The following is a 12060-nucleotide window of genomic DNA, read 5'->3' as shown; positions in this document are numbered from 1 at the left end:
TGAAAAGCATGAGACAAAGACTGTAAGTGAACTAGCACCTTCTCCAAAACTCACATGGGGTGGCCTGGCCCCCGGGGAGAGGAAGGCCATACTCAACAGTACAGACCTTTTGTGAAAGAAAGGGGGAAGGGCAGAGCGCTCCACGAGCACCTGTAGTCTGCACTGTGAGAACAAGCAGGAGCCCTGTGAAGAACACCCTCCTGAAGGGTGAGCTGGGACTAAGCGAGAGAGTGGCATGGACATATATACACCACCAAACGTAAGGTAGATAGCTAGTGGGAAGCAGGCGCATGGCACAGGGAGATCAGCTCGTGCTTTGTGACCGCCTGGAGGGGTAGGATAAGGAGGGTCGGAGGGAGGGAGACGCAAGAGGGAAGAGAGAGGGGAACATATGTATATGTATAACTGATTCACTTTGTTATAAAGCAGAAACGAACACACCATTGTAAAGCAATTATACTCCAATAAAGATGTAAAAAAAAAAAAAAAATACCCTCCTGATCCACAGAATCAGCAACAAGCTGTTTAACAGGCAGAGGTGCTTATAGCACCTTTGCTTACAGCAAAGCCTTATTGAAGTGTACTCTGTAAGTCTAGTTAAACATGGCCATTTATTCCTAAGTTCTTTGGACTGCTGTTATTCTATCATGTACCATTGTTTGAGAGGTAAAGCTACATAAAATTAAACACAATGCTGTTTGGTACGCAACCTTGGAAAAGTTACTTTGCCCCTCTGGGGCTCAGTTTCTTCTTCCATGAAATGAAAGGCTAGACCAGTCAGCTCTGAGGGATCTTTCCCTTATAAGAGTCTATGAAAACGTATATTATTATAAATAGTTAAATTTAAAAGACATGTGAATAGCTTGGTTTTGAGACTGTTACAATATTGCAAGACATGATAATTCTCATTATCCCCTTAGATGTTGTACCTGAATTTTTAAAATCGTATTTTGATTGTTCTTTATTTCCCTTTTTGTATTTCCTAAATGATATCTATGTGCTTATTTCCCACATGCATTTTCTGCAGTTCTTGGTTAGCCTGTTATAACAATTTTATATTTGTTAATCCATATAATCTTGCCAGTGTCACCATTTTGGAATCTACCAGCTATTAAGAAGCTCTCCAGATTTATCTCAGGGACATCCCTAATACCCAGAACTTTCTCTTTTGGGTGGGGCTTATTCTGCCTAGAAAAGGAATAGGTGTAATATTCAACTATTCTGAGGGAGCTGAATGAATGGGATGGAGTCTAATTACCTGACAGTTTTTCCCAGTGTAGCCCAATGGGCAGATGCAGCGGTAGGTACCCAGGCCATCAACACATACTCCTTCATTCAGGCATGGATGAGAGTTGCATTCATTGATCTCATGGAGGCAGAAGGGGCCAGTGAAGCCCACAGGGCACAAGCAAGAGAAGGAGTTAATCCCATCGATACATGTGCCACCGTTGAAACAGGAGCTAAGAAGCAAACAGGGAGAACAACATTAGCTATGTAATCTGGTTCCTCTGACCTGCTATTTAAAAACTAAGGTTCCTGGAATCTAAGATATTACAGAGGCAAATACTCCTGAGCACCCAAAACTCCTATATCCAGTAAACGTTACCTTTTTCCAGACTAGAATGGGCGCCAGTCAGCCTGAATCTCAGCTTCCTTTGCACAGCCAAAAAGGTTAGAGGAGTATTTAAAAGTCTGAGCTTATTAGAGGCTGAGGCTCCTAAGGAAAGTGAAGGTTTCCAAGTTTTACCCCGTGCTTCTGTAGCTTTCCATGTCTCAGATTTCATTTTATCCCTAAGTCAATTTAATTTATAAGGGAAGTGTTAAATAAATAGCTCTTGACTCTAGATTTCTTTATGGAAGAGAAACAGAACAAATTTGTTGATAATTAAAAAGAAACAAACCTCCCAGAAATTACTTAAAGAGGGATGACAAATCTGCAAAGAAATAGGAATTTCTTAATTGTCAACTAAAATGAACAAGAGACCAAAAGGATATGGAATAGAATTATAGCTCTTTCTGTTCCCTATGCAAGCAACAAATGATGATCCATCTCACTAAGTTTTTTTTTTTTTTTTTTTGTGGTACGCGGGCCTCTCACTGCTGTGGCCTCTCCCGTTGTGGAGCACAGGCTCCGGACACGCAGGCTCAGCGGCCATGGCTCACGGGCCCAGCCACTCCGTGGCATGTGGGATCCTCCCGGACCGGGGCACGAACCCATGTCCCCTGCATCAGCAGGCGGACTCTCAACCACTGTGCCACCAGGGAAGCCCTCTCACTAAGTTTTTCAACCTCTAACCTTTGAGCTTGTAACTACATGTCTACAAGGACTCAGGAACTAGGAAATAAGAGGTGATTATGGGGTGGGATCCAAGTGGATGCCTTATGCCTGTCCCTTGATCCCAGTACTGTGCTCTGTAGTTTCCTCTTGTTTCTCCCTTTGCCCCTAAGACACTGGTGCCTGAGGACACGGGCTGCTCACCTCTCAGTGCACTCGTCAATGTTGTCCTCACAGTGGACTCCATCAAATCCCGCCTGGCACTTGCAGGTGTAGCTGTTGACATAGTCAGAGCAGGTCCCTCCGTTCTTACAGGGTTCACTCAGACACTCATCCATGTCTGTCTGACACCTGTCCCCAGTGAAGCCCGGAAGGCATAGGCAGGAGAAAGTATTCACTCCGTCTACACAGGAACCTCCATTCTGGCAAGGATCTAAGCCATTGCACACAAGAATTAGAACTCTGAACAGCAGCATCAAGTTAACCTTAGACTCATAAAGGTGAGTACCCTGCACTGAGTCACACAAAGAACAGAAACAATTCTGACTTTTCTTTGCATCTGTTTTGCCCTGACTCCTGCATTTATGAAAATGAATGCAGTAACACTTCCCTGAGATTCTTAATAATAAGAATCTGTTTAATACCTGGAATGAACTCTCCATATACCACTAACAGTTTTGCAAACTTAATAGTCATAAAACTTGTATTTGTCCCACAAACTTGCATTTGTAAATCAAATATATGCCCCAATACACAGACTCTCAGAAATATCAATAAAGATTTTCAAAAGGTGTATGTGGTGGTGGAGTGGGTTGGGTAGGCTGGAATAGATATTAATCAGCCCCCTGCACTAATCTACCTTTGCTTTCTTTTCCCTCACTCTCTTCCTTTCTTCCCTCATTTCATTTTTCAAATGCACACAGAACATTTACCAAGACAGACCATACACTGGGCCATATGACATGCTTTAATAAATTTAAAGTAATTCAAATCATGTGAAGAATGTTCACTGATCACAATGGAATTAAACTAGAAATCAGTAACAAAACCTACCTGGAAGGAATCAGCAACAAAAGATATTTGGAAACTAAAGAACACACTTCTAAAAAACTTTTGAGTCACAGAACAAATCCAAATGGAAACCTGAAAGTATTTTGAGCTGAACGAAAAGAACATGACACATCAAAATTTGTGAAATACAGCTAAGGCAGTGTTTTGAGGGAAAATGTATAGCATTAAATGCTTATTTTAGGAGTAGTAGAATGAAACAAAATCTAAACTTCCATCTTAAGAAACTAGAAAAAGAAGGGCAAACTAAAACTAAAGTAGGCAATGAAAAGACTAAAGAGCAGAAATCAATGAAATAGGAAACAGTAAAACAACTGAGAAAAATCATGAAACTAAAACTGGGTTCATTAAAAAGATTATAAATAAATACATACCTACATACGTAAGTACACATAATACATAAACAGATAGATTACTAAAACCAATAATGCTCTACCAAGAGCAACCAGATGAAAAAAGAGAGAAGACATAAATAACCAATATCTGAAATAAGGGAAATAACCCCATTTTAAAATAAACATTAAAAGTACAATAAAGGAATATCATGAAAGACTCAATGCCAACAATTCTGACAACTTAGATAAAGTAAAACTCATTCCTTGAAAGATACAAATCACCAAAGCTCAATGAAAAAGAAATAGATACCCTGAACACCTATTAAAGGAATTAAATTTATAATTAAAAAGCTTCCCAGAAAGAAAATTCTAGGCCTAGATGTTTAGAAGAAATGATACTAATTCTACTCAAAGTCTTCCAGAAAATAGAAAGGGAACACTTTCTGATTTGTTCTATGAGGCCAGCATCACCCTCTTATCAAAACTATACAAATACAGTATAAGAAAATTAGAGAACAACATGCCCCATGAACACAGATACAAAAATCCTTAGCAAAATTTGAGTAAATAATATCCAACAATATATGAGAGAGATAACACATCATGACCAAGTAGAATTTATCCCAGAAATTTAAGGTCAGTTCAACATTTGAAAGTCAATTAACATAATTCATTTACATTAAAAGACCTTAAAAAACAGTATTACCACCTCAAGAGATACTGAAAAATCATCTGAAAGAAAAGTAACCCTCATTCATTATTAAAAGGAAGAAAATTCTCAGCCAACTGAAGGTAAATTGCAAAATTCTCACCAAATTGAGGTAAACTGAGGTAAATTCCCCAATTTGATGCTTCTCCCTTAGAATCAAGAACAAGGCAGGACCGGCTTCTCTCACCACTTCTATTCTGCATTTACTGAAGTCAGTGCAATAATGCAAGAAAACTAAATAAAATGCGTACAGATTTAGAAATAAAAGAATACAGAAAAGAAATAAAAGGTATAACAGTTGTATTTATTCAGAAATAACATAGTGTATTATCTCTATAAAAAAATCCTAGGAATCTAAACTAAACCAGAAGCTATACTAATCTGGAATTAATGATAAGTGAGTTTAGCAAGATTACAAAACAGAATTACTCATTAAAACCTTTAGAACTCATATTCCCTCTCTTCAGAAAAGAGTTTTCATTATATGATTCTATTTATATAAAACTGTAAAAAAATTCACACAAATCCATAGTGACAGAGATAGATCCCTGGTTGCCTGGGACAGGAAAGTGGAAAGGAGAGTTAAGTTACAAAAGAGATGAGAATACTTTCAGGGGGGTGGACATGTTCAGTATCTTGAGTATTGGTTTCAGTTGTCGTACAGCAAGACTTATTGACTGGTACATTTAAATACTGGCAGTGTGCTGTATGTTAATGATACTTCAAGAGATGTGCTTTTCTAAAAAAGCTTTCATAGCATTGTTCCCACTTCGTCAATGTACAAAAATCAGTAAGGCAATACTTAGAAGGGACTACCCTGCCTTAACTCCTAAAGCCACTGGCTTCAAAATGAAGATTTTTAAAGTACAAAGACTAAAGACACGTGGTAAACTATTGGATGGCCCATCTCGGCACTGAGAGGCGAGTGCCTCCGCTGAGTTCTGCTCTGCTCCCTATGCTCTCCTCTCCCTCGGGGGCTTAGGAGCAGGCTGGCATACTCACTGGCAAGGCAGTCATCGATGTCCTCCTCACAGTCCATACCACTGAAGCCTGGAGGACACTCGCACATGTAGCTGCCCTGGGTGTTATGGCAGAGACCGTGGTTCATGCAGGGCTTGGAGACACACTCGTCAATGTCAACTGTACACCGCTGACCTGGAAACATAGGGGCAATGAATGGTCCAGTCTTTGGAAGTCGATTCCCACAGAAATTTATGTGGGGCCTGAGCTTCAGCTGGGGTAGGTGGGGCTACTCCAAGGATATTCCGGTTGGTCTCCTGCTTTTGGAAGTCCCTTAAGGCTTCTGTGCCCCTAGCAGTTGATGCTACAATCCCCGGTAGAACATCATGGTTTCAGACTCTGGTGGGAGTCCTCTAGCCCCAGAGACATTCAAAATGGAAAGGCTTTCTAAAACATTCCAGTTAGCAGCTTCTATACATGGCCTCCGTTCTTAACAAAAGAGGGCAAGCCTCAAAAGACCAGGTCCTCCGTGTCATCAGATAACCTGACCACTTTGTTTAAGGCTCTTGGTTTCCCCATTCCCATGTTGTTACCTTGCCAGCCAGGAGCACACAGGCAGGTGTAACTCTCAAAATTTGGTGCCTCTTTGCAAACACCAGCATTCTCACAAGGGTTTGGGGAACAGGGAGCTAATACAGTCTGACAGTTCTTTCCTGTAAATCAAATGACAGAGTTCATTATAGAGAAAAATTCCAAGGAAACTGAAACTCCCCCCCACCCCACCAAATTCTATACTGAAGGATGATCTCTGAATTCAGGTCTAACGTAATGGATAAGAGCTTTGGAATCTGAGAGACTTATGGACTTTCGTGTCTTGGCTCTGATGTGATTACTAACAGTGTGATCTCAGGCAAGTTATCTTCTCTGAGCTTCCACATAAATAAGATGGGAATTAGGATGGTATATAACTCATAGAGGCTTTTTGTGGATTAAATGATAAAATGCTTACAAAGTCCTTATTAGCATAGGGCCCAGTACCTAGAGTAAGTACTCAACAACTGCTGGGCTGCTGTCATCTTCATATTATTAACACGAGGGGTTACATGGATTTGGAATCCTGCATCAATCAGGGGTGACAGTTTCTGCATCTTCATAGCTAAGATTCAGCTACTCAGATGCTTAGCCACACAGATCTACCTTCACATGAGCAGGGAAGAAGTAACACAGCCACCTACTCCTCAAAACCTCTGCCGGCCTGTTCCAGAAGGCAATGGGGTTGATGAGAAGGCCACCAGAGGTGGAAAACAGTGAAGTAATTCTGAATGCCTAGTAACATCTCTCCTTATATCAACAACATGACATTGATAGTTGCCCATCAACATTTCCTATCTTAGTATACTGAATATAAGACTCCAGAAAAAAATTAAAAGAATGCTTTTATTAAAGGGGAGATAGGCTTTTTCCAAGACGGCAGAGGAGTAGGAGGACGTGGAGTTGCCCTCTCCCCACAAATGCACTGGGAATATATCTACAAGTGGAACAATTCTCCCAGAGCACCTGCTGAACACTAGCAGAGGACCTTGGACACCTAAAAGGACAAGAAAGATCCCCACATAACCAAGTAGCATGAAAGAAAGAAGAAGGGAAAAGGAAGAGGAGAGGAAGCAGGATGGGACCTGTACCCCTGGCAGGGAGATGAAGGTGAGGAGAGGTTGCCACATCTGGGGAAGCTTCCTCACCGGCAGGGAGATCAGCTGGGACAGAAGGGGAGACTTGGAGACTCAGAGGAGAGCCCGGCAACTGGTCTGTGGCAGGCAGGACACGGTGAGACCTATGCAGATGGTCCGTGCCACAGCCCTGTGCCACCTAGCCTGAGACGGGTGCCTGCAGGTGCACATGGGGGCTGGGTGCCAGAACGTGGGGTTTGGAGAGCAGACCTGGGGAGGGGACTGCTGTTGGCTGTGAGGAGACAGCCTGAAGGGACGGGAGTGAGGAGCTCTGCAACCAGGAACGCTTGTGGAGGAAGCCCGGACCGCCACAGAAGTGAAGCGCCACGTGCAAAGGGCAGGGTCGCCATTGTGCAGCCTCTCTCTTCGTGAGGCGGCCCTGCCTCCACGGGCACGAGGGAGGGCTCTGGTTGGAGGCCGTTTGTGCACCCCCTTCCATCTCTTCCTCTGCCCCCATCCCCCCCACCCCAGCCTGGACAGCACGCTAGCCCCCGTCGCCACCTGGGCTCCTTCCAGCCTGACGAGCTCGTGTGCTCCGGCCACCTCTGGAGCAGACTCCGGTGAGAGGAACACACTCAGAGGTGGGGCTGAAACCACAGCTGAGCCCCAGGGCCCGTGTGACTAAGGAAGAAGACCTTAAGCCTCTCCTCACAGCTACACGAACCCAGAGTTACACCTCCTCTGATGGCTTCCTAAATTCAGCGCCTGCGAGACATCCCAAAGGACAAGTGCTCTTGCAGCTGGGATGGGTCTGGCTTTAGCAGCTGTAGGCTTTGTGGGCACATACACAGAGGCTGGGCCAGGTCAGAATCTTAGCTGCCACCACAGCTCCCACAGCGGGTCCAGGTTCATTACTACTGCAGTCCCGGGACCTGACTTCAGTGGATCTGCGCCAGTGGCCTGGTGAAAACAATGCCCGAGAGTCACCAGGGCCAACTGCCAGCATACCCACAGTTACAGTGGGACCAAGAGCAGTGCCAACAACAGTGTACTTTGTGAGCCTGCACAATGGGCAAAAGGGGACACAATAGAGCACATTCACGGGTGAACAGCTGCAAAGGAGGAAAACTCAGGGACTCCTCTCCCAGTGGGAGCACTCCAATCCCACCTTCCTTGCACTGCAGATCAGAAACACAGTTAAGAAACAGATCTAGGGGCCTCTACTCCAACAACTAGGGATCAGGCCCTGCCCCTGACAGGACAGTGACAACCACAGAGCAAAAAGGAGGCCCTGCTCAATATCCAGGACCAGGCTCTAGTCACCACAACACCAATCGAACTCCCTATCAAGGGGATAATGGTACAAGCCTCTGGACCAACCTCACCCACCAGGGGGCAGACACAAGAAGCAAGAGGAACTACAATCCTGCAGCCTGTGGAAAGGAGAACATAAACACAGTAAGAGTGACAAAATGAGAAGTAAAAGAAATATACTGCAGACGAAGGAGCGAGATAGAAACCTATAAGAACAACTAAATGAAGAGGAGATAGGCAATCTATCTGAAAAAGAATTCAGAGTAATAATAGTAAAGATGATCCAAGATCTCGGAAAAAGAATGGAGGCACGGCTCGAGAAGATATAGGAAACGTTTAACAAAGACCTAGAAGAACTAAAAAACAAACAAACAGAGATGAACAATACAGTAACTGAAATTAAAAATACACTAGAAGGAATCAATGGCAGAATAACTGAGGCAGAAGAACAGATAAGTGACCTGGAAGACAGAATGGTAGAAATCTCTGTGGTGGAACAGAATAAAGAAAAAATAATGAAAAGAAATGCAGACCGTCTCAGAAACCTCTGGGATAACATCAAATGCACCAACATTCAAATTATAGGAGTCCCAGAAAAAAAAAAGAAAGGGCCTGAGAAAATATTTGAAGAGATTACAGTCAAAAACTTCCCTAACATGGGAAAGGAAATAGTCACCCAAGTCCAGGAAGTACAGAGAGTCCCATACAGGATAAACCCAAGGAGGAACATGCCCAGACACACAATAATCAAACTAACAAAAATTAAATACAAAGAAAAAATATTAAAAGCAACAAGGGAAAAGCAAGAAATAACATACAAGGGAATCCCCCATAAGGTAATCAGCTGATTTTTCAGCAGAAGCTCTGCAGGCCAGAAGGGAGTGGCATGATATATTTTAAGTGATGAAAGGAAAAAACCTACAACCAAGAATACTCTACCCAGCAAAGCTCTCATTCAGAGTTGATGGAGAAATCAAAAGCTTTACAGAGAAGTAAAAGCTTTACAGAGAAGCAAAAGCTAAGAGAATTCAGCACCACCAAACCAGCTTTACAACAAACGCTAAAGGAACTTCTCTAGGCGGGAAACACAAGAGAAAAGAACAAAAGAGGAAAGGAAGAAAAAAGGATCTACAAAAACAAACCCAAAACAATTAAGAAAATGCCAATAGGCACACACGTATCAATACTTACCTTAAATATAAATGGATTAAATGTTTCAACCAAAAGACACAGACTGGCCAAATGGATACAAAAATAAGATCTATATATATGCTGCCTACAAGAGACCCACTTCAGACCTAGGTACACATACAGACTGAAAGTGAGGGGATGGAGAAAGATAATCCATGCAAATGGAAATCAAAAGAAAGCTGGAGTAGCAATACTCATATCAGACAAAATAGACTTTAAAATAAAGACTGTTACAAGAGACAAGGAAGGACACTACATAATGATCAAGGGATCAGTGCAAGAAAAAGATACAACAATTGTAAATATATATGCACCCAACATAGGAGCACCTCAATATACAAGGCAAATGCTAACAATCATAAAAGGGGAAATTGACAGTTAACACAGTAATAGTGGGGGACTTTAACACCTCACTTACACCAATGGACAGATCATCCAGACAGAAAATTAATAAGAAAACATAAGCCTTAAATGACACATTAGACTTAGATAGACTTAATTGACACTTATAGCACATTCCATCCGAAAGCAGCAGAATACACTTTCTTCTCAAGTGCACATGGAACATTCTCCAGGATAGATCACATCTTGGGTCACAAATCAAGCCTCGGTAAATTTAAGAAAACTGAAATCATATCAAGCATTTTTTTGACCACAACATTATGAGATTAGAAATCAATTACAGGAAAAAACCTGTAAAAAACACAAACACATGGAGGCTAAACAATATGTTACTAAATAACCAAGAGATCACTGAAGAAATCAAAGAGAAAATCAAAAAATACCTAGAGACCACGAAAACATGATCATCTAAAACCTATGGGATGCAGCAAAAGCAGTTCTAAGAGGGAATTTTATAGCAATACAATCCTACCTCAAGAAACAAGAAAAATATCAAATAAACAATCTAACCTTATACCTAAAGCAACTAGAGAAAGAAGAACAAACAAAACCCAAAGTTAGTAGAAGGAAAGAAATCATATAGATCAGAGCAGAAATAAATGAAATAGAGACAAAGAAAACAATAGCAAAGATCAATGAAACTAAAAGCTCGTTCTTTGAGAAGATAAACAAAATTGATAAACCTTTAGCCAGACTCCTCAAGAAAAAGAGGGAGAGGACTCAAATCAATAAAATTGAAATGAAAAAGCAGTTGCAATGAACACCACAGAAATACAAAGGATTATAAGAGACTACTACAAGCAGCTGTATGCCAATAAAACGGACAACCTGGAAGAAGTGGACAAATTCTTAGAAAGGTACAATCTCCCAAGACTGAACCAGGAAGAAATAGAGAATATGAACAGACCAATCACAAGTACTGAAATCGAAACTGGGATTAAAATTCTTCCAACAAACGGAAGTCCAGGACCAGATGGCTTCACAGGCAAATTCTATCAAACATTTAGAGAAGAGTTAACACCTGCACTTCTGAAACTCTTCCAAAAAATTGCAGAGGGTGGAACACTCCCAAGCACGTTCTACGAGGCCACCATCCCCCTGATACCAAACCCAGGCAAAGATATCACAAAAAAAGAAAATTACAGGCCAATATCACTGATGAACATAGATGTAAAAATCCTCAACAAAATACTAGCAAACCAAATTCAACAACACATTAAAAAGCTCATACACCATGACCAAGTGGGATATATTCCAGGGATGCAAGGATTTTTCAGGATCCGCAAATCAATCAATGTGATACACCACATCAACAAATTGAAGAATAAAAACCATATGATCATCTCAATAGATACATAAAAAGCTTTTGACAAAATTCAACACCCTTGTATGATAAAAACTCTCCAGAAAGTGGGCACACAGGGAACCCACCTCAACATAATAAAAGCTATATATGACAAACCCACAGAAAACATCATTTTAATGGTGAAAAACTGAAAGCATTTCCTCTAAGATCAGGAACAAGAAAAGGATGTCAACTCTCGCCACTATTATTCGACATGGTTTTGGAAGTCCTAGCCATGGCAATCAGAGAAGAAAAAGAAATTAAAGGAATCCAAATTGGAAAAGAAAAAGTAAAACTGTCACTGTTTGCAGATGACATGATACTATACAGAGAAAACCCTAAAAACGCTACTGAAAAACTACTAGAGCTTATCAATGAATTTGGTAAAGTTGCAGGACACAAAATTAATACACAGAAATCTCTTGCATTTCTATACACTAACAACGAAAGATCAGAGAAATCGAGGAAACAATCTTATTTACCATCACATTGAAAAGAATAAAATACCTAGGAATAAACCTACCTAAGGAGGCAAAAGACCTGTACTCAGAAAACTATAAGATACTGATGAAAGAAATCAAAGATGACACAAACAGATGGAGAGGTGATACCATGTTCTTGGATTGGAAGAATCAATATTGTGAAAATGACTATACTACCCAAAACAATCTACAGATTCAAGGAAATACTATCAAATTACCAATGGCATTTTTCACGAATTAGAACAAAAAAGTTTACAATTTGTATGGAAACACAAGAGACCCTAAAAAGCCAAAGAAATCTTGAAAAAGAAA

At 41.2% G+C, this 12060-nt stretch overlaps 1 protein-coding gene across 2 annotated transcripts in view; it reads right to left on the bottom strand.

Moving 5' to 3' along the window:
• The window catches only part of NOTCH2 (notch receptor 2), a 178058-nt gene that overhangs the window by 25328 nt on the left and 140670 nt on the right, over nucleotides 1-12060 (bottom strand). For both annotated transcript variants that reach the window (XM_004263258.4, XM_033436698.2), the window contains exons 16-19: nucleotides 5941-6060; nucleotides 5390-5542; nucleotides 2480-2708; nucleotides 1259-1460 (exon numbers count right to left, since the gene is read on the bottom strand). In XM_004263258.4, coding sequence (XP_004263306.2) covers nucleotides 1259-1460; nucleotides 2480-2708; nucleotides 5390-5542; nucleotides 5941-6060 — 704 coding nt within the window. The remainder of the gene's footprint in view (nucleotides 1-1258; nucleotides 1461-2479; nucleotides 2709-5389; nucleotides 5543-5940; nucleotides 6061-12060) is intronic.

This window comes from Orcinus orca, chromosome 1 (genome assembly GCF_937001465.1).
Source record: "Orcinus orca chromosome 1, mOrcOrc1.1, whole genome shotgun sequence".
NCBI classification, from domain to species: domain Eukaryota; kingdom Metazoa; phylum Chordata; class Mammalia; order Artiodactyla; family Delphinidae; genus Orcinus; species Orcinus orca.
The sequence above is the reverse complement of the archived record's forward strand: the minus strand, read 5'-3'. Positions and strand labels throughout refer to the sequence as shown.